General features: G+C 40.3%; 2 protein-coding genes across 3 annotated transcripts in view; one reads left to right on the top strand and one right to left on the bottom strand.

Moving 5' to 3' along the window:
• Positions 1-21,754, bottom strand: part of LOC131440596 (unc-112-related protein) — an 83,064-nt gene that overhangs the window by 60,264 nt on the left and 1,046 nt on the right. The window lies entirely within an intron of this gene.
• The window catches only part of LOC131440597 (beta-galactosidase-like), a 61,975-nt gene continuing 61,616 nt past the window's right edge, over positions 21,396-21,754 (top strand). The window contains exon 1 of the mRNA XM_058612018.1: positions 21,396-21,499. Within this exon, the coding sequence (XP_058468001.1) occupies positions 21,449-21,499 (51 nt within the window). The 5' untranslated portion in view covers positions 21,396-21,448. The remainder of the gene's footprint in view (positions 21,500-21,754) is intronic.

Raw genomic sequence — 21,754 nt, 5'->3', positions numbered from 1 at the left:
TCGCATTGTTCCATTCCGGGCAATGAAAAGGCAGACTCGTTGGCTAAGGTGTTCGCATTAGAAGGTGATATTTATGAAAGACCAATCTGCTTCAATGAATTTTTCAGTATCTCTCGTCAGAAAACTCTCGAAAGTTGGCAAACTTCAAGGAGCAATGGCGAACTGGGACGATGGCTACATTCCATTATCCCTAGGGTATCGACGAAACGTTGGTTCAGGAAAATGGACGTAAATCGCGATTTCACACTTACAACGCACATCTCCGGCGTTTTGGGCTCGTGGAGAGCGATCTCTGCACCTGCGGCGACGGTTATCAGGACATCGAGAATGTCTTGTGGTCCTGCGTGAAGTATCGCGACGCCAGTTCGAAGCTACTGGAATTGTTGCAGAGTAAAAACATACAACTGGTTAGATGGATTGACTAATGAATAATGAAAATTTTATTTGAATCAACAACCTACGTTGCTAGGCGTTGCTAACGCTACACAATACATTCGTTGGTTAGATATTGAATGACTACTTCGATTACAACACTCCTCCCTAAGCAACGAATCCAATTAACTTTATATTTTCTTTTAACTTCTGATTAGCCAGAGCCTTTGTGAACCCATCTGCAGGTTGCTGTTTTGTGTTCATGTATCCCAGCTCGACTACTCCCTGATCTAGGACATCTCGGACGAAGTGATACTTGATATCTAGATGCTTTGTCCGTGGATTATAACCTTGGTTCTGCGCGATACAGATTGCGGATTGATTATCACATTGAATGGGAATCTTTTGCACTCCGAAAATCTGTGACTGGAACTGATGCCACCAAAGTGCTTCCTGTACTGTTCGGGACAGAGCGATGTATTCTGCTTCGCACGAAGACAATGCAACTGTTGGTTGCCTTTTGACGTTCCATGATACAGCTCCTCCCATGAACGTGAAAACGTATCCTGTAGTGGATTTTCTAGAGTCCGGTTCTCCTCCCCAATCAGCATCTGTAAAACCGACTAGATACGTGCAATTCTCCTTTGAATATGTTAGGCGATTTGAACGTGTTCCTCGCAGATAGCGTATGATACGCTTGACCGCTGTCCAGTGATTACGTCCAGGATTCGCGTTGAATTTGCTGACTTGATTAACAGCGAAACTTATATCGGGACGCGTTGCCTGCGCCAGATAGGTGAGACAGCCTACTGCCTCCTGGTAGGGAATCTGCTTCATTTCGCGTATTTCTTCCTGTGTCGTCGGAGACATTGATTTATCCAACTTGACACTCGCCTCTGCTGGCGTGGATACTGGGTTGCAGTTTACCATATTGAACCGTTGCAAAATGCTGTCGATGTAGTGCTCCTGATCCACCCACAGTTTACCATTCTTTTTGTCTCGCGTAATTCTCAGTCCTAAGCAAAAACGCGCTTCACCAAGATCCTTCATTCTGAAGCGATTGTGAAGGAACGATTTCAACTGTTGCTTCAGCTTGTCATTGTTCGTGAATATCATGAAATCGTCGACATAAATAGTAACGAAAATCATTTTTTTATCGTTGATTCGGAAATACAGGCACGGATCAACATTTGATTGTTCTAATCCGAATTCTTTCAGCGCTTTGTCCAGCTGGTTGTTCCAAACACGGCTCGACTGTTTAAGCCCATAAAGTGCTTTTCGTAACCGACATACTTGCTTTGAAGTGCCAGCAAACCCTGTCGGTGGTTCCATGTAGATGACCTCGTTCGATAAATTGCCTTGGAGAAATGCAGTAACAGCATCCATTTGCTCTATATCTAGATCATGCTTCACTGACAGCGCCAGTAGGTAACGAATGGTGGAATAACGCACCACGGGGGAATAAACCTCATCGTAATCGATGCCAGGTCGCTGTGAGCACCCTTTAACGACCAGACGCGCCTTGTACCGCTCAATGTCACCAGATGGTCCTCGCTTTGTCTTGAAGACCCATTTGTTACGAATAACTTTCCTATCGCTTGGCAGACTAGTCAGCTCCCATGTTCCGTTTTCCTCCAGAGCAGCGATTTCCTCACGCATGGCCGCAATCCACTTTTCGCGATCCGGGCCGTTAAGTGCTTCTTCGTAGGTTTGAGGGTCATCGAGTAACGTCTTAGAACACATCGGTATAGGCTGGGGGGAAACAATGTCACCAGAAAACGAACTATAGGTAACGTAATCGGAATACTTGCCTGCTGCTGACTTTCGTTCATTTCGATTACATCTTGTGGTTCTCCCTCTTGAACAATGATCACGTCGCGACTAATCAGGATATCACGCTTGATTGGATCATACAATCGGTATCCCTTGCTTGATTCAGCATATCCCACGAAAACTGTTTTCTGGGATTTTGTGTCGAACTTCTTTCTTCTTTCCTTAGGAATGTGAACATATGCTGTCGAACCAAAAATCCTCAAATGATGTAAATCGGGTTTTCTACCGGTCCAAGATTCTTCCGGTGTTGTCATGATTGACTTCGTCGGGCTTCTATTAACAAGGTACGCCGCTGTTGAAACCGCCTCGGCCCAAAATTTCTTTGGTAAGCGCGAATCATTCAGCATACTTCTGGCTTTCTCGATGAGTGTCCTGTTCATCCTTTCCGCTACTCCGTTTTGCTGAGGGGTGTACGGACAAGTCTTTTCGTGACGCACTCCATCTTTCATCATGCTTGTTCTGAAGGTTCTGTTGACGTACTCGGTTCCGTTGTCCGTTCTCAAAGCCTTTAGCTTTCTTCCTGTTTGGCGCTCAGTCATGGACTTGAAACTTTCGTATGTTTCAAAAGCTTGTTTCTTATGTTCCAGGAAATAGACAAAAACCTTTCGACTTGCATCGTCGATGAACGTCATTATATAACGACTGCCACCGAGAGAAGAAACTTCGATGGGTCCAACCAGATCCGAGTGGACTAAATCCAGCAGCCCTTCGGCACGCGATACACTGGAAGGGAATGGATTACGTACTTTTTTTTTTTTTTTTTCATAAATACGTTTATTTCATAGGCAATATACATAAGTTTTTCTTCGCCGTGGCATCCACAATACATAGTAGTTTAAACCTAATACATTTCGAATATCATATTAGTATGTTGGTACTCATTAGTTAATCTAAACACTGTTTTTATCAAGCGAGTTGCTATTTTAATTACATTAAATAAAATACATTTATTTTGTACATGATCTTATAACTATTTCAGGATTGTTTGTATCAGTTCACCACTTATATTCAATATCCTATAGTTGGCTATTGGTTGAACTCATGGAAGAGAAAACAGTTTAACATAAAATAAAATTTAAATTGGAACTCCAATGGATTTAATGAAATGATAAAGAAGTTTCATGTATGGAAGGTCACGACAAGCAAGAATGTCGCGAACTGGGACATTGGATAGTCTACCTTGGGTACGCAAGGAATTTATTAGTTGAGATCTGACATCACGAAACTCCACGCATGTCCAAACAACATGGTCAATATCGCGGTAACCTTCGCCGCAAGCACAATGATTAGTCTCGGAAAGTCCAATTCGAAGGAGATGTGCATCTAACGTGTAGTGATTGGACATGAGTCTGGACATCACACGAATGAAATCTCTACTCACATCCAGTCCCCTGAACCATGCCTTTGTCGATATTTTAGGAATAATTGAGTGCATCCACCGACCCAGATCATCTTTATCCCAAGAAGCTTGCCAGCTGGCAAGTGTTCTTTGGCGAGACGCGCTATAGAATTCGTTGAAAGCAATCGGTCTCTCATAAATTTCACCCTCAATAGCACCACGTTTGGCTAAAATATCGGCTCTTTCATTGCCTGGAATGGAGCAATGAGCCGGAACCCAAACTATTGTGATTAGATAATTATTATTCAATATGTCGTTCAGACACTGTTTTATTTTACCCAAGAAAAACGGTTCATTTTTGCCAGCAGCGTTTGAGCGAATGGCTTCAATTGCACTCAGACTATCTGTGAAGAGGAAATAATGGTTTGGAGATAATGTGACGATTACATTCAAGCTATAATGAACTGCTGCTAACTCTGCTATATAAACAGATGCAGGTTCTTGAAGCTTGAATGAGGCCGAAACATTATTGTTGAACATACCAAACCCTGTCGCTTCTTCCATTCGCGATCCGTCCGTGTAAAACATTTTCTCAGAGTTAATATGCCTGAACTTACTTGAAAATATTTTTGGGATTTCCGTCGAACGTAGATGATCCGGGATTCCACGCACTTCGCGCTGCATGGATGTATCGAAAAATAAAGTTGAGTCAGGGACATTTAGGAGGCTGACACGGATAGGAATATATCTTGAAGGGTTGATTTCCTGTGACATATGGTTAAAATATACTGTCATGAATTTTGTTTGAGATCGAAGCTCGACTAGTCGTTCGAAATTATTAATTACCATGGGATTCAGCACATCACATCTTATTAGCAGGCGTGATGAAAGCTCCCAAAATCGATCTTTTAATGGAAGAACTCCCGCCAGAACTTCAAGACTCATTGTATGTGTCGAATGCATGCAGCCTAAAGCAATTCGCAAACAACGGTACTGAATTCGCTCAAGTTTGATAATATGAGAATTTGCAGCGGAACGAAAACAAACGCATCCATATTCCATCACTGAAAGTATCGTTGTCTGATACAATTTTATTAGATCTTGCGGATGAGCACCCCACCAAGACCCTGTTATTGTTCGAAGAAAATTTACTCTTTGTTGGCATTTCGTTATCAGATACCTAATGTGTCCTCCCCACGTGCATTTGGAATCAAACCACACCCCGAGGTATTTGAAAGTCAAAACCTGTTCGATTATTCTTCCCATCATATGAAGCTGAAGTTGCGCGGGATCATGCTTTTTTGAAAAGACGACCAGCTCTGTTTTCTCCGCAGAGAATTCGATACCAAGATGAACAGCCCAAACGGACAATTTATCTAAGGTATCTTGCAATGGTTTTTGCAGATCAATAGCTTTGGATCCAGTAACTGAAACCACGCCATCATCTGCCAATTGTCTTAGTGTACATGGGGTTACTAGACAGCTGTCAATGTCATTCACGTAAAAATTATAGAGGAGCGGACTGAGGCATGAGCCTTGCGGGAGACCCATGTAGCTAATTCTGATTGTTGCCAAATCGCCATGTGAAAAATGCATGCGTTTCTCTGACAAAAGGTTGTGCAAATAATTATTTATAACCGCTGGGAGTCCATGTTGGTGGAGCTTGTCTGAAAGAACATCAATGGAAACTGAATCAAATGCTCCTTTAATGTCTAAAAATACAGATGCCATTTGTTGCTTTTGAGCGAAGGCAATTTGGATGTCAGACGAAAGTAATGCAAGGCAATCATTCGTCCCTTTATTTCTACGGAAGCCAAACTGAGTATCTGACAACAAACCGTTCGTCACGACCCAAGTGTCGAGACGTCGTAGAATAATTTTTTCGAACAATTTTCTGATGCAGGACAACATCGCAATGGGTCTATATGAGTTGTGATTGGAAGCTGGTTTCCCCGGCTTTTGAATGGCGATAACTTTCACTTGTCTCCAGTCAGGTGGAACAATATTTTGCTCAAGAAACTTGTTGAACAATTCCAACAAACGTCTTTTTGCGAGGTCGGGCAGATTCTTCACCAAGTTGAATTTAATTCTGTCCAATCCAGGAGCGTTATTGTTACAAGACATGAGTGCTATGGAAAATTCCATCATTGAAAAGGGGCTATCAATGGAATCATCATTTGAAGAAGACTCCCTAACAATGCTATGCGTAGGAACGGAATCTGGACAAACTTTCCTCGCAAAATCAAATATCCATCGATTCGAGTACTCCTCACTCTCATTTCCTACGTTACGATTCCTCATTCGTCTGGCCGTATTCCAAAGAGTGCTCATTGAGGTTTCTCTTGACAAACCTTCCACAAAATGTCTCCAATAGCTGCATTTCTTAACCCGAAGTATGTTCTTGTACTTGGTTTCTAAAACCAAGAATTTTTCAAAATTCTGAGGAGTTCCTCCTCCTCGTTTTAAAAACGTCTTGAAAGCATTTTGTTTCGCGTGTTTAGCATCTGAGCACTCTTTGTCCCACCAAGGATTTGGAGGTCTTCTGTTAGACGATGGACCAAGAAATCGTTTGGTTTGGGCTTGTTCTGCGGCCTCCAGAATCGAACAAACGAGGAAGTCATATTCTTCAAGTGGGGGAAGCTCTTCCATTGAAGTTAAGACACTTGAAATATTACTTTGGTATTTAATCCAGTCAATATTTTTTGTCAAATCATATGGAATATTAACTGAATTAGCAATGCCTTTGTTACTGCTAATTGAGATGATGATTGGTAAATGATCGCTACCATGTAAATCAGGAAATACTTTCCAGGTGCAATCTAGTCGAATTGAAGTCGAACAAAGAGATAAATCTAATGCACTTGGACGTGCAGGAGGTCTTGGGATCCGTGTCATGCTACCCATATTTAGTACCGTCATGCTAAAATTGTCGCAAATATTATATATTAGAGATGATCTGCTATCATTGTAAACGGAACCCCACATCATTCCGTGCGAATTGAAATCTCCTAAAATCAAACGTGGAGCAGGAAGGGCTTCGACAATTTCATTAAGCTGTCGTTGTCCAACTTGAGCTCTTGGAGGAATATATACCGAAGCAATGCAAATGTCCTTTCCTTTAATGTTTATTTGACAAGCAACAACTTCTATACTAGAAGTCGAAGGAATGTTTAATCTATAAAAGGAATAACATTTCTTAATTCCTAAAAGCACTCCACCATACGGGGAGTCTCTGTCGAGACGTATAATGTTAAAGTCATTAAAATTTAAGGCTATGTTTGATGTAAGCCATGTTTCGCACAAAGCAAATACATCACATTTTTGACTATGCAACAAAACTTTAAATGAATCAAGTTTTGGCATGATGCTTCGACAATTCCACTGCAGGACAGTGATTGAATCATTTGCGGCGGATGATAAATTATCCATCAAATGATACAAAACCTGAAAGAGCTGGCCATTGAGCTGATAACTGTTTCAAAAAAGTTCTAGCTATTGGAAGGAATGCTGTTATGATGGTCTTTAGAGGTTCAGAAATATTGAATGCAGCGAAAATCCATTCTACAATTTCCGAAAATTTCAGTAATCCTGTTGGTGAATGTGAAATGGAGCCCACTGGATTATTGTCTTTTCTTGAGCTAGTTCCTGGATTGGTTTGTGAATTTGACAAACCAGGAGGCACAGTTTTTGGTTTTAAATTTGGCTTTTTAGCTTTAACACGGGGATCTTTTTTTGAAGGTATAATTTTAGGTGTCTTTTTTGGTATTTTGTGGTTTGTTAATCTCCTCTTAACAGACCCTTGAGGAGTGACAAACGAGGTATCTTCACTATTTCCGTCAGAGTCAGATTCCTCTGGCTCCGCAAGATTTGAAAAACCGTTTTCGGTTTCCAAAGGGGAGACATGTATGACCGTTTTGAGCATTTCTGCATATGTGCGCTTAGACCGTGCTTTTAAAGAAAGCTTCATTTTGTCTTTACGCAGCTTAAATGCAGCGCACACTGAAAGATCATCATGAGGGCTTTCCCCACAATAAACACATTTTTCAACATCTTTATCGCAAAGATTATCCTTATGAGGCCCTTGACATTTGATACATTTGGACTTATTACTACAGTAAGTAGCTGTATGTCCGAATTTTTTACAGTTCGTGCAATTCATAACATGCGGTACCGAAAGCCGAACAGGAAGACGAATTTTATCGATATAGACATGGCTAGGCAATGCAGATCCGGCAAATGTTACGCGAAACGAATCTGAGGGACGATAAGACTTTTTTCCATCGACAATAGATGCTGAGTACAATTGTTTGCACTCGAGTATCTTAACTCCCTCAAGCATGGAGTTTTTAAAACGGCCAACTCCATTTTTAAGTAAATCATCTGCTGTCAGACTTGCTTCAGTCACAACACCGTCAATTTCTACCTCCTTCGATGGAATGTAAACTCGATATTCAATAGCAAATAATTTACAGGTTACAATATCGTTTGCCTGTTTCAAGTCGTTAACTACAACTCGAATTTTATCTCTATTAACCTTACAGATTTCTTTAACTTCAGAGAAATGTGATGTCAAATCCTTTGTAATTTGCATCAAGTTTAAAATCTTTTCTTTTTTTCGAAGATAGACTATCCATGGCCCAGTGGTACCCTGTGGATAATGTTTAGCCCTCGGAGTATTTAAACTTTTACTAGTATCCGGAATCGGATTCGGATGATCTTCCATGAGATCATCCATTACATTAAATTTTTTTTGTAAATTAATAATACCAAAATAAAAACTTATGTTTAGTAAAATTTCAGATATAAGAAATAAAAAATAAATTAAATTAAATCTACCTTGTAGCTGATGTCTCTGTTCCTTTATCGTGAAGAACGACGTGAAGCTCTTCCAACGATTTCCAATTGGCAGTCTTTTGCTGTTTCCAATTGGCAGTCTTCTGTCGTTTACTGCTATCTCAGTTGCTCTGCCGTCGTTGTGAACACCACTGCACTTGCTGTACCTGACCCCAGGTACAGTGCTTTTGCTCTTGGTGGCGATCAAATGCGATGCTTGCAGTGTAGCACCTCGCGATATATGCCGTCTCTTTTGATCCTACGCAGCGTACAAATTCTGGTACCTGGTAGATCAGCACTGGGTTGCTTTAGCACCTCTGTGCCTTTGCACCCCTTCGTCTTCGCACCTTTATGCGATGGCACCTCTGTGACTCGTCACTTCTATGCTCTCGCACCTCTGTGTCTCTACACCTCTGTGCGTATGAACGGGATGGCCTTCGTTGCTAGCTTTCCAGTCGGGAAACGCCCCGAATATTGCGTTTGCTATGGGCAGTTTAACTACCTGAAGCTTAGAATTGTCTCGGTAGCAGCCGTTAACTCACGAGCCAGTACAATCGAAACACAACCTCTTCGCTTGAATGGTTTTTACTGAATGGATTACGTACTTGCTTACTCTCAATGCAAACGATGCACTCTGGTGTGACGTCATTTGCCATTTTGAAACCTTCTGCCATCGTCACTAGTTTCTTCATACTTTGACGATTGAGATGTCCGAGTCGTCTATGCCAAATGCTAGTACTCGGTGTCAGTAGCGCTTCCTCAATCCTTTGGTTAAGCATATACAGGCCGCCTACCTGTGTACCAGATGCAATCACGTTGCCATCACTCTCTCGAACTTCACATCCCTCTGCATTGAAATACACAGTCAACCCCTTTTGACAAATTTTACTGATCGACAGTAGATTGGTAGCTAGTTCCGGAATCTGCAGCACTTCCTTCACTTCGATGGGTCCTTCTTTGAGATCAAGCTTGACCAGTCCCTTCGCGATTGACATCATACTACCGTTGTTTGCTGTTGCCACCGGATGCGCCATGTGCTGTTGCATAACAAACCTGTTGCCACTACGAGACATGTGGCATGTGGCACCAGAATCGAAATACCACTCCTTACCGCTTACCTTGCCTATCGCAAAAACACTGCACATAGCTTTGCTAGCCGTTTTTGGTGGGATTAGGTTTTTCTTCTCCGGACACTTTGCTGCAAAATGCCCATGCTTTTTGCAGTTGTGGCATTTGTCATCTTTCTTTGCCGCATTACTTTTGCCTCCACGCCGCTTAGCATTTTGATTAGAATAAAACACTCCGTTTCCACCAGCAATTGTTGGTTCTTTTTGCAGCTTTACGTCTTGTAATATCTTGGCTTTCACCGCGTCCGATGTCAACGCAGTGCCCGATGCCTCGAGTCCCATTATCACGGGTTCATAATGTTCCGGAAGTCCCATTAGTAACAACGCAGCTAGCCATGAGTCGTCGACCTTGAAACCGATTCCCGCAAGTTTGTGTGCTGTAGACATCAGTTCATCAACGTACGCTTCTACGCTGCCGCATTCGTCCAAACGAATCGACGTTAGCTTTCTCAGCAATCCGATTTTTCGTGTTAGACCGTTGTCCTGAAAAGCATTCCGAAGTTTTTCCCAGGCTTCTTTGGCGTCTTTTGCGTCCTGGACGAGACTGTAATTAGTCGTCTCCAGACTCAAACAGATGGTGGCCATCGCTCGCAAACTCGTTTCTTTGTCGATTTCTTGACCTTCAGTCACCGACACAGCGTTCCAGGATCCCTCACGAATGAGCGTCATCTTCATGGCGAACGCCCACGTGGCGTAATTTTCTCGTCCCTTGAGCTTCTCAATGAGCGGTAAAGCGACTCCGCTGAAACGACCGTTTCCTGCTACTGGTACTCCAGCACCGGCTGCATTGCCATCTCCTCCTCCGTTGTACATCATAAAATGATTATTCTTGGATTAATCTTCTTTCTTCTAGTACTGGGCCCATAACCTGTTGCAGAGTAAAAACATACAACTGGTTAGATGGATTGACTAATGAATAATGAAAATTTTAGTTGAATCAACAACCTACGTTGCTAGGCGTTGCTAACGCTACACAATTGTAGGCTCCCGGCCGAGCGGTGGCGGGTGGCAGAATAACGAAGAGGACGTTTCTTTTAGTTCTATACGGAGTAATACCACGAAATTCACCTTTTTTTTGAGTTTATAGTTTATCTTTTTATGCTTTTCACTTAACAGCTACTTATTCTCAATAGTGCAGGATTAGGCTGTTTTGGGAGTTCTTTCCCACAATCTAACAAAAGTCACTAACGATTGTTAATAAGGCTAACACTTCACGCAGTCTCACTAAGTTCGGCATATCATTAAGTTTACGCACATATGAACGTATGTCCTACTGCAGTACAATCTAGTGCATACTCCACTAGTTTGAAAATCTATTCACAACACTTCATGGTGATCTCAAACACTACACATGAATCTGTTAAATCTCTATTCATTACAGCAATTTTCACTTCTTTAGATGCCTTCCGAAAACATTATTTCTTGCTTGATTTTGAGGTCACTTGATACTTGACCCTCACAATGCACACTATGTATACTCCTACGGCTTACTGTATTACACTCCGAACTAGACTTAACTTTTCACTTAATTCTTCAGAAATTGCGTCTGGTCTGCGCTGAACCGAGCTGAACTCTACTTTTCACTTAATTCTTCAGAAATTGCGTCTGGTCTGCGCTGAACCGAGCTGGACTGTACTGAACTGAACTCTGATTTTTTTCCGACTAGTGGTTTTTATGTTCCTAACATTTCACTAGCTGTTCGGCCTAAACCCGAGACCATCGTGAACGTTACCGCGGTTGTCCGTGAAATTTCTTTGTTTACGCAGAGCACCTCAGTGTCGCGTAAACAAAAAACACCTCAGCAACCCCGAGCACATTCCAAGAGCGCGTAAACAAAAACTGCTGCGCCAATGCAAACCAGCAAATTTGCTAAGGACGCTGCATGCCCCCTTACTTACTGAGCTTGATGATACCTTAAGGGTTAGCATCAAGTCGATTGTGATGGTATCGGACTTAGGCGCGAGGATATGGGTACTAAAAAATTTTGTATAGTTTTCATAACTTAATGATAATCTTGGATTGTAAATTTTAGCTCGGCTTATTGACTTTGTGGACAGAAAAATATTCCGATTTTATCTAGTCAGCTGTTATCATCCTCAATTGAAGTATCCTGAAACGGATTGCTTAGGTGTTTTTGATTTCATGTGTTTTCGTTTTGCTCTGTATTTTATTATTCCTTTTGTTTAATAAGGCTAGTATACAATATGCGTTTTTAGTTTTGCTGGGAACAATAAAACGTACAAAGGTTATTTGAAAGTTTAGTATGCTATAATTATAATTTTGAGATACATACACGGCTTGGTTTTCTCCACTAATAAGTAAAATTTCTAAACAGTCTGATCGGTACTCTAGAAGAAGAAGTTCTCTTTACTTTGTATTATGGGGGGGGGGCGTGGACTATTTCGATGGTTGGACGTAGAAATAGGATACACGTACGCAAGAGCGGTTCGAAACACACGGCAGAGAAAACTTTCAAAATCGTAATATTTATTTAGAGACCTACCTACACAACACGTGCAAATTTACAAGCACACATTTTCGATGCGTTTTGTTATGTTTTGTGAGTGGAACAAAAAACAGTGAATTTATGCTTCGATTCGTCGCTGCTGCTTTAGCTGCCATTCTTTAAATAACGGATATGTTGCGGGTACTTCTTTTTGGTGTTCGTATTGTTTCCGAGCTATTCCCTTTTTTGCTGCCAATTCCTATCTCTCTATTTCTTAATTCTATTATCGTGAACGGTTCCACATACTCATTTTCCGTTTCTGTTTCTCTGTTGGTGCTTTTTTGTCTCGGTTCTACAGAGATTGTCGGTATTGGTTCTTCTTGAGTCTCCGCTATCGGTCGTGCTCTTCCGTTCTTATTCATCAAAATAGGCCCTGATATCATGTCTTTAGTTATGGGTTTTCCTCCCTTACTATTTTCGTTTGTAATCGTTATATCGTACAATTCTATGTCTGAAGTTCTGATTTTCTTTCTTTCGACGTTTCCGTTGCTTTTTATAACTTTCGTTGTGCTACAGCATGAAATTTTTCCTTTATGACAATAGGCACAGCCACTTATTATGCTCAGGCTTATTATGATAATCGTGCTTATGCTTATCCATGGGTATTCCAGTGGTGCGTAAGTCATGTTCTGTAATTCTATTTTTCTTTCCTTTAGTTTCTTCACATCTATTCCTATATCAAAGAGGCGTTTGTTGTTTATAAACGTATAGAGCATGTTCTTTTTATCCAATACCGGTTTTCAAGTTCCTGAATGAAATGATTTGAATGGTTTCCGCATTTCTTACGTATTCGGGGCAGTTTGTAAAGGCATCCATTAGCCCTCCCAAAAGTACGTGTGTATCTGTTAATGATTTCTTGGACCCGTTCAAAATCAACCCCCATAGCTTCCTATTCGGAATTTCAAAGATCCTTCCGTTCAAGTGGTCCTTTAGACCATGAGGTAATTCTACGATTTCCTCCAATTCCTTGTATGCTGATTTGCTGTTTACTATTACGAATGTAGCCTCAGCGTTGTTTTCGTCGATTTTCTTTGTCGAAATTTTTAATCGATTGAATTCAATGTCGTTCTCTCTGGTACATATATCGTACTCCTCGAGGTACGAGAATCCCCCCAAATCTTCCTTCTCATCGCATCCAAAATCGATGTTTTCCAACCCGTCCATGTGTGGGTTCCATTCAGTTTTCTGTTTATTTTCAAATAACGCGAATCGCCCGGATTCATCCCTAATTTGCTTGGGGTTCACTCTACTCTCTGCATCTTTCTGCTTCGCAAGATCTTCTTCTGCTTGCTGGTGTTGGCGTTTTTGTTGTCTCGTTACTACCGATATGGTGTGTGGGGTCTCATCCTGTTCGGGCAATCTCGATAAAAAGTCTGCTACGACATTGTCCTTGCCTTGTTTGTAGCGAATGTCTATTTCCAATCCTTGTAATTTTAATCGTAACCGTGTTAGCGTTGGCGAAGTTTCCTTCAAGTGCCATATTGAAATTAACGGTCTGTGGTCTGTGTAGACGATGAATTTTTGATTATAAATGAAGTGTTTGAACTTGTTTACCGCCCAGACAATGGCCAACAATTCCTTCTCAATCGTATGGTACCTTCTTTCAGCACCTACTAGGCCTCTACTGGCATATGCTATTGGTCTATCGATAGACTTTTCGTTAGATAGTACAGCTCCAATGGCGTACTCGCTAGCATCTGTTGTGATCACGAACGTATCTTTGTAGTTCGGTCTAACTAACAGTGTGTCGGATGTCAGAAAAAATTTTAATTCCTCGAATGCTTTCTGGCATTCGTCTGTCCAAACAAATTTTACATTTTTCCGCAAGAGGTCGTTCAACGGTTTACGTTTCTCTGCTAGTTGCGGTATGAATTTTCCATAGAAGTTTACCGTTCCTAGAAATGAGCGGACGCCTCTGACCGTTCTAGGTGCTGACATTTCTTTGATAGCCATTATATTGTCCTCCATAGGACGTACTCCATTCTGATCTATCACATGCCCTAGGTATTTTATTTCATCTTTCAATATCTGGCATTTGCCCGGCTCAACTTTCAAATTATGTTGACGCAAAGCCTTCAGCACCTTACTTAAGTTGTTATTGTGTTCCTCCACGGTAGTGCCAAAAACAATTATATCATCTAAGTATACGATTGCTTTGACGTCTTTTATTTCGTATAGGACAGTATTCATTAATCTTTGGAAAGTAGATGGACTATTTCTTAACCCCATAGGCATCCGCGTAAACTCAAAATGCCCTTTTGGAGTGGAAAAGGCTGTCTTTGCAGCATCCTTTGGGTCGATCGGTACTTGATAAAATCCCGATTTTAAATCCAAAGTTGAAAAATATTTACTGTTCCCTAGGTTGTCTAAGATTTCATCGATCAAGGGGATCGGGTATACAAAGGGTTTTGTCACCAAGTTCAATGCTCTGAAGTCTACTACAATTCGATACTTCTTGTTGCCATATTCATCGTCCTTCTTTGGTACGCATAATACTGGAGCATTCCATGGGCTCTTGCTAGGCCTTATGATACCTTGCCTACGCATTTCTTCGATTTCTTCGTTAATATGCTTCTTTGTAGCTTCCGGAAATCTGTATTGCCGTTTGTTGATAGGCACGTTTGACGTGGTCTCAATTTCGTGCACTGCCGCATCAGTGATAGTTAGTTTATCCCCCTTCAGATAGAATACATCGCTATATGATGCCATAATCATCTCTATATCCCTAAAATTTTCTCTTTTTAGATGATTCATATTTAGTGATTCTAATACTTTTTCCGTTCGGTCTCGACCAGTTATTTGACCGTATCTTTTATTTTCCGTAAGAATTACGTCTTGATTTGTATCTAAATCAAGGAACCATTTGTCTTCCTCGTCATACTCTCTGTCAATAAACTCCTTCTCCTCTTCATTAGTAATAGTAGTTCCACAACCGGGGAGCATACTATCTGAACGATCGTCGTTTTTGTATAACTCATGATTGCTCTGATACGATGCATTATTGTTATCATTTTTATTCACATGCTTTTTATTTATTTCATATTTATTACGCTTTGATAAACTACCCTCTAAGACTTCAGCATTTAGCACTTCGAGAACTTTTTCTATTCTACGTGATCCTTGTAGTGTCTTAAATTTGTTGTTTTCCACTAAGCTAAGGTCATAGTTGTCTTCTGTGAGAATAGGTTTTTGTTGCCCCGATTTGTTTTCGTTGAACTCGTCTACATCCTTGCATATTGTGGTAAACTTTTCCCTTTTAAAAACTTGTTCATTTATCATTTGTTTGTAATCAAAATCGGCTGTGTCATTTTCATTATTATTCTTGTTATGAACATTGTCATGTACACTATTATATATGTCATAGTTATTTGTTTTGATTTCCGTCTTACCTATTATGTCTACGTTTGCTATAATGAACTCGGTTTGGCAGCTTATGTTATTGGTTTTCGTTCTACTACGTATATTTTCTTCAGTTTGACACCCTTTCTCGGTTACCATTGGGTATTGATTTTCCTTATATATTAGGTTGTTTGTATTTGACTTGTATTCTATATTATCATGAAGCGAATTCTGTGCTCCTGTAATTTTCTGATTATGGCCTTCTGCTTGTCGCTCCGTATCTCCCATAGCATATTGTAGCCACTTTGGTATCGGCTTTGCTTCCATGCTAAATACAATTTGCTTTTCTTGTAAGATTATCTTGCCATTTTGGATATCTATATTAGTAACGTGCTTATTTATAAAGTTCATTCCAAGGATGCCTGCAAATCCTAATTCCTCGACGACGTCAAATTTTATTCTAAATTTTAGGTTATCTATTAAAAAGTCTGCTTCTGTAGTACCGAGACTAATTCGCGGAATATTCATTACTCCTGTGTAATGAATTTGTTCTTTAATATTTATTCTGTATGCACCTATCTCTTCCGCGCATCTTCTGCTTATTAGGTTCGAACTAGCGCCGGTATCAATTAGGAATTTTTTCTTAATGTTAGGTCTCGTTGTGGTTCTCATTTCAATTTCGAATGCGTTGAACCAATTTCTTGCCAATGAATGGCTTATAGTATTCGCTTCTTTCTCTGTTTGAAAGATCCGTCATTCTTTCCAATTGGTGGTCAATTTGTTCCACCTTGCTTTGTATTTTCTTAATTACATTCCATGTGTTATACTTTTCATGGGGTGTTCGGTTCTCTGTCAACTCATACGCCCCATAATTTAGTTTTTTCGATAGTTGGATTGTTGATTGTTATATCTTCTGCCGTTATTCTGCGTGCTATCTTGGTGTCTAACCTGTTGATCGTAGTTTCTGCCATCGTACCTTCTTGCGGGAGACTGGTCTCTATACATCATTTCTCGATTTCTGTCTTCTCGCCATGTTCTGCCCTCAGCTTGGTTATTCACGCCCTGGTTTCGTACTTGATATCTTTCGTCTTGACGATTATATTGACGTCTGTTATCATCTCGGTTTCCGTAGCTATTCTGATAATTTGGCATCATGCGTCCGGATTCTCTATACTGATTACCGCGGTTTTCAGGTTCTCGATAATACCTCCTATTATCGTTTGATCGACTTCCGCCAGGTCTTTCCTGGTTCCAAGAATTCCCCCAATTTGGTTGTCGTGGAGCTCTGCCGTGAGCCTGTTGATGCTGACCTGAGAATCTATTTCTAACATGGCCCAACTGATCTGCAGTTCTATGTTTGTTCTCTGACATCCGACAGGCTTGTAATCGTTGTACTATGTTTTCCAGATGATCGCATTCCGCATGTTCATCCTGCAAAAATTGTATCAAATCTCTAAATGCAATACCCTTTTGACTTTTCGCTGCCTGTTTCAAGCTTGCGTTTCGTAATCCCCCAATGAAATGTATTTTCAAGCTCCTTTCTGCGAAGGAACTTTCGGTGTGTTGATCTCGTTGCATTCTTCGATGCATTCATAAATTTGCAGTGCTCTATCAGCATAATTTGTAAATGTCTCCGACGGTCCTTGCTCTAATGTCTCTATTTTCTGTAAAATGCCTTCAACGGTTATTCTTATGCTGAATTGTCTTTTCAGATTTTGAAACATTTCTTCCCATGTGTTAGCTCGTATTCTGTTTATGAATGACGCTGCCTTCCCTTTCAATTTCATCAACACCACATTCAATAGTGGTTTTTGATCCTCCCCCAATGGTATTTCGTCTGCGAAATAGCTTATTTGTATTAAAAATGGTTCGAGTTCATCCACTGAACCATGAAACTCTGGAATACATTGTATCGCCGTTTGCATCGGAAACCGATATCTTTCGGCGTTTTCGTTCCTATTTTGGCTCATGTTTGCGGTGTTTGAGCTGTTACCGGCGCGCTTGTTTGTGTCTAAATCCACACTTAATTGTAATATGGGCGATTTTAGTTGCTCGGCCTCGATAATAGTGGATTCGTCTAATATTCTAATTGCCGCGTCGTATTTTGTTTTTACGTTTTCAAACTGGTCTGTTAATGTATTCCAACAATCTACACTGACGCGCGCTTCGTAACCACCAATTAGTCTCTCTAATTCCCTGAATGCGTCGAGAAGGGTCTCTCTTTTTGCAATTATCCCAGCTAATGATCGGGGTCTAGTTTTATTTTTATAGAGATTTTCGTACTCTTTCACAATATATTCGCCAATTTCATTAATTCTACCGAGCTGATCCATTTAAGATAATTTCAAAATTACTCGCTCCGGTATTTCCCATATGTGAAGATTAGTTGTAAATATAAACCAAAAATCACTACATAAAACCATCGAATCGGTTCTTTATAGAACCATCGAAAATCTATTCTAACGGGCTATCAGAAATTTTACTCCTCAACGTAAAAAAAACAAACTGTGTGATGTAAATAATTTCCAAGCCGTGTATGTAAATAACTCGCCTTTTAGTATCAATGCACGGTCCTGACATTTTACAATTATGCTATCATTAACTTAGGTTTCATTTTTTTTTCCTTTTTTTTTTGCGAATTTATAGTACTATATTCGGCAACGGCCCGATCAGGCGTGGTTGCCCCAATTCACTGTTGAATGTAGATGTCGAACAAAGCGCACTGAATGTGCATGGATTACTTACTCGATCAACATGATGAACATCCCCCTTCTGCCGATCATCTCCGAATTCTGGTAGTCACTTGGGTTTGCGTTCCGATGATGTCTTCCTTTGCCTCGCAAAGGACCGCCGCTGTCACCACTTGTAGGCTCCCGGCCGAGCGGTGGCGGGTGGCAGAATAACGAAGATGACGTTTCTTTTAGTTCTATACGGAGTAATACCACGAAATTCACCTTTTTTCTGAGTTTATAGTTTATCTTTTTATGCTTTTCACTTAACAGCTACTTATTCTCAATAGTGCAGGATTAGGCTGTTTTGGGAGTTCTTTCCCACAATCTAACAAAAGTCACTAACGATTGTTAATAAGGCTAACACTTCACGCAGTCTCACTAAGTTCGGCATATCATTAAGTTTACGCACATATGAACGTATGTCCTACTGCAGTACAATCTAGTGCATACTCCACTAGTTTGAAAATCTATTCACAACACTTCATGGTGATCTCAAACACTACACATGAATCTGTTAAATCTCTATTCATTACAGCAATTTTCACTTCTTTAGATGCCTTCCGAAAACATTATTTCTTGCTTGATTTTGAGGTCACTTGATACTTGACCCTCACAATGCACACTATGTATACTCCTACGGCTTACTGTATTACACTCCGAACTAGACTTAACTTTTCACTGAATTCTTCAGAAATTGCGTCTGGTCTGCGCTGAACCGAGCTGAACTCTACTTTTCACTTAATTCTTCAGAAATTGCGTCTGGTCTGCGCTGAACCGAGCTGGACTGTACTGAACTGAACTCTGATTTTTTTTCCGACTAGTGGTTTTTATGTTCCTAACATTTCACTAGCTGTTCGGCCTAAACCCGAGACCATCGTGAACGTTACCGCGGTTGTCCGTGAAATTTCTTTGTTTACGCAGAGCACCTCAGTGTCGCGTAAACAAAAAAACACCTCAGCAACCCCGAGCACATTCCAAGAGCGCGTAAACAAAAACTGCTGCGCCAATGCAAACCAGCAAATTTGCTAAGGACGCTGCACAATACATTCGTTGGTTAGATATTGAATGACTACTTCGATTACAACAGGAATTCCTTAGGGCCCGAAGTAGACCGCCTGAGGTTCCGGTTCGGGATAGTTCATATATGCTTCTCATATACCAGTACCTTAAAGACATTAACATACAAGTGTAATCCGTTGTACCTGACAGAGAAAGTTCTCCTTTCACTTGTCGAGGCTAAGAATAATCTTCACCCACAGGTTCGACACTAACCATACACCCGATTTTCCCGACCCCTCGTCTGTCTACCATCTCTATCGAAACTAACAAGATCTTTTTGCTGTTACTAACCTTCCCGCTCTCCCTTCCCTCGACTCTTCACAATCTCGACGTCACTAACCAGATCTTTTGTCGTTCTTAGTCGATTCGTTCTCATACCCCCGGGTTGGCGGTTCAATGCATAGGACGCTGGTCTTACAAGCCAGTTGTCGTATGTTCGAACCCCGACCTGGAAGGATTCTTAGTGTCAGTAGGATCCATAGTACTAGCCATGCAATGATTCTGTACACTAAGAATCGGCTGCGAAGTCTGTTGAAACAGAAAGGCCAAATTCCACCAAAGGAATGTAATGCCAAGACTTTGCTTTGCTTCCCATACCCCCTGTTACTCCGTTTTACACCAAATTTACTTCTTATGTTTCTTTCATTCTCTTCGGCAATATCACCATCATCGCCCACGGATAGCCGCCTCTGTCGATGACCAACATGCGGGCCATCCGCCGGGTCTTAATAGCCTGGGGGTGTTTCCCGCGGAACCCACACGGACCGAAGGACGCGGCCAACATAGATTTTCTCCAACGCCATCTGACTGACTTGCTATATTCAATTCACCGTCCACTGCAGATCGTCCGCTGAAAGCTGGATTTTCGAGAACCCGCTACCCGGTTTCGCCATTACCCAATGGCATCATTCTAGTTTGAAGTTAGTGGTTGATTAGGATTAGAAATTACCTTTGGCATCTTAGAGCTTAAGCAGTGTGCCTTAAAATTATATTACATTATTAAATAAAAAAAAACTCACAAACCAGAACCATTAGATGTAATGTCACATAATATTATAAACAAATTCCAACAGAAATCGGTGCAATATTCAATTGAATCGATTCGCTCTCTGTATTATTCAGTAAGTTAGCATATAAGTTTTTTCCCCATGACACATTACAAGTAGGTTTACATTTTTTCCTACTAAAAATCACAGAATTGTGGAAGCAAATGATGTCCCAAATGGTAATAACCAAATCATAATAGAACTGAATAGTCACTATTTGTGACTGACCACGAAACGTAAATCTTAACAATTTAAATTTAACTCAATTTGCAATAAATAATACATCAAAAATTATTTTTGATAAATATCTATTGTATCATACTCGGAATGTTCTCGAATTCGTTAAATGTTAAGTGGAATAATTTGACTCTCCATTTACTATTCATGGTATGCGTCCTAAAGCTCATCATTCGAAGCCCAGCGAATTATTTCATCACTTCTAAGACATAAAAACAGTTCAAAATGGGAATAATGTATTGAAAGCACCAATTTTCAACCCTTGATTTAAGCAGAATCCCAACAAAACATACTTAAATTAGAAGTTTGCCTTAGTAAAATGAATTAACAAACTGAGAAAAATATAGGTTCGGTTACCATATATTCTTTATACATATAATTTATACAAATCTTCGTGGACTTTCTTAACATATAAAACATAAAATAACCAGATAGCAAAAGTCTTTTGAATGGACACCAGATGTAATGTTGACCACCGGAATATATTCAAAAAATTGCTTGCAATAAAATCGGCTGTATCTGTCGCAAAGACCGTTCCAAAACCCGACTGAGTGTGAGTAACACTTGTGCGATTTGTTGTGATTCTTATGATCACATAGAGGCAACTCATGTTTTACTTGTGTGTTTTTACATTGCAATCATTTTCATGCAGTGTGTTGTGTTCATTTCATTCATTTTTGAGCAGTATAATATCAAACCCAAACTGACCTCACTCTAGCGAGACGTTTTAATATACCCACTACCCACGAATGGTCGCAACAGTTGTTATTTTCGAATCTTTAACGTGGGACAAGTTTCATGGCCACTACATTCACGTCCTGTAATCCCACATAGTTATTGAATATACGGTGCTGTAGTTGTGAGTCTATGTGTATTACGATTTTTTGCCTTATGTTTCTTTTACTCACTGATTACTTCTAGATGCTGTCTCAGCATGGATTCAATCAAGCGAGAATTTTAATCGTGTATTACGAAAATTTTATTTTTAGATCTTTACAGCTGTATTTCGCTTCGTTTTGTGAATTATGCTAAAGGTTTCATTCGTCGGCACAGAAGTAGTTCTAGTGGTTCAATTGGTAAGTTGAAAAAATATCTTCATAATTCTAAAATTATGGTACGTCTTGTTTCAGTTATATTTTATTTCGTTGATAATCAGTTCGCTAAACTTCACCGTTTACTGTAGTTATTAATTTGTAGATTTAATATAGGCATCAATACATGAAATAACTGAACCTTTTTGAAAAAAAAACATGCTAAATGTTTTGAATTAATATGTTGTTCGAACATGGGAAATTTATGTTTTTTTTAAGTATACACTTGTACCACTCTAA

Source organism: Malaya genurostris, chromosome 1 (genome assembly GCF_030247185.1).
Source record: "Malaya genurostris strain Urasoe2022 chromosome 1, Malgen_1.1, whole genome shotgun sequence".
Lineage (NCBI taxonomy): Eukaryota > Metazoa > Arthropoda > Insecta > Diptera > Culicidae > Malaya > Malaya genurostris.
Note: the sequence above shows the minus strand (reverse complement) of the source record. Positions and strands in the feature narration are given on the sequence as shown.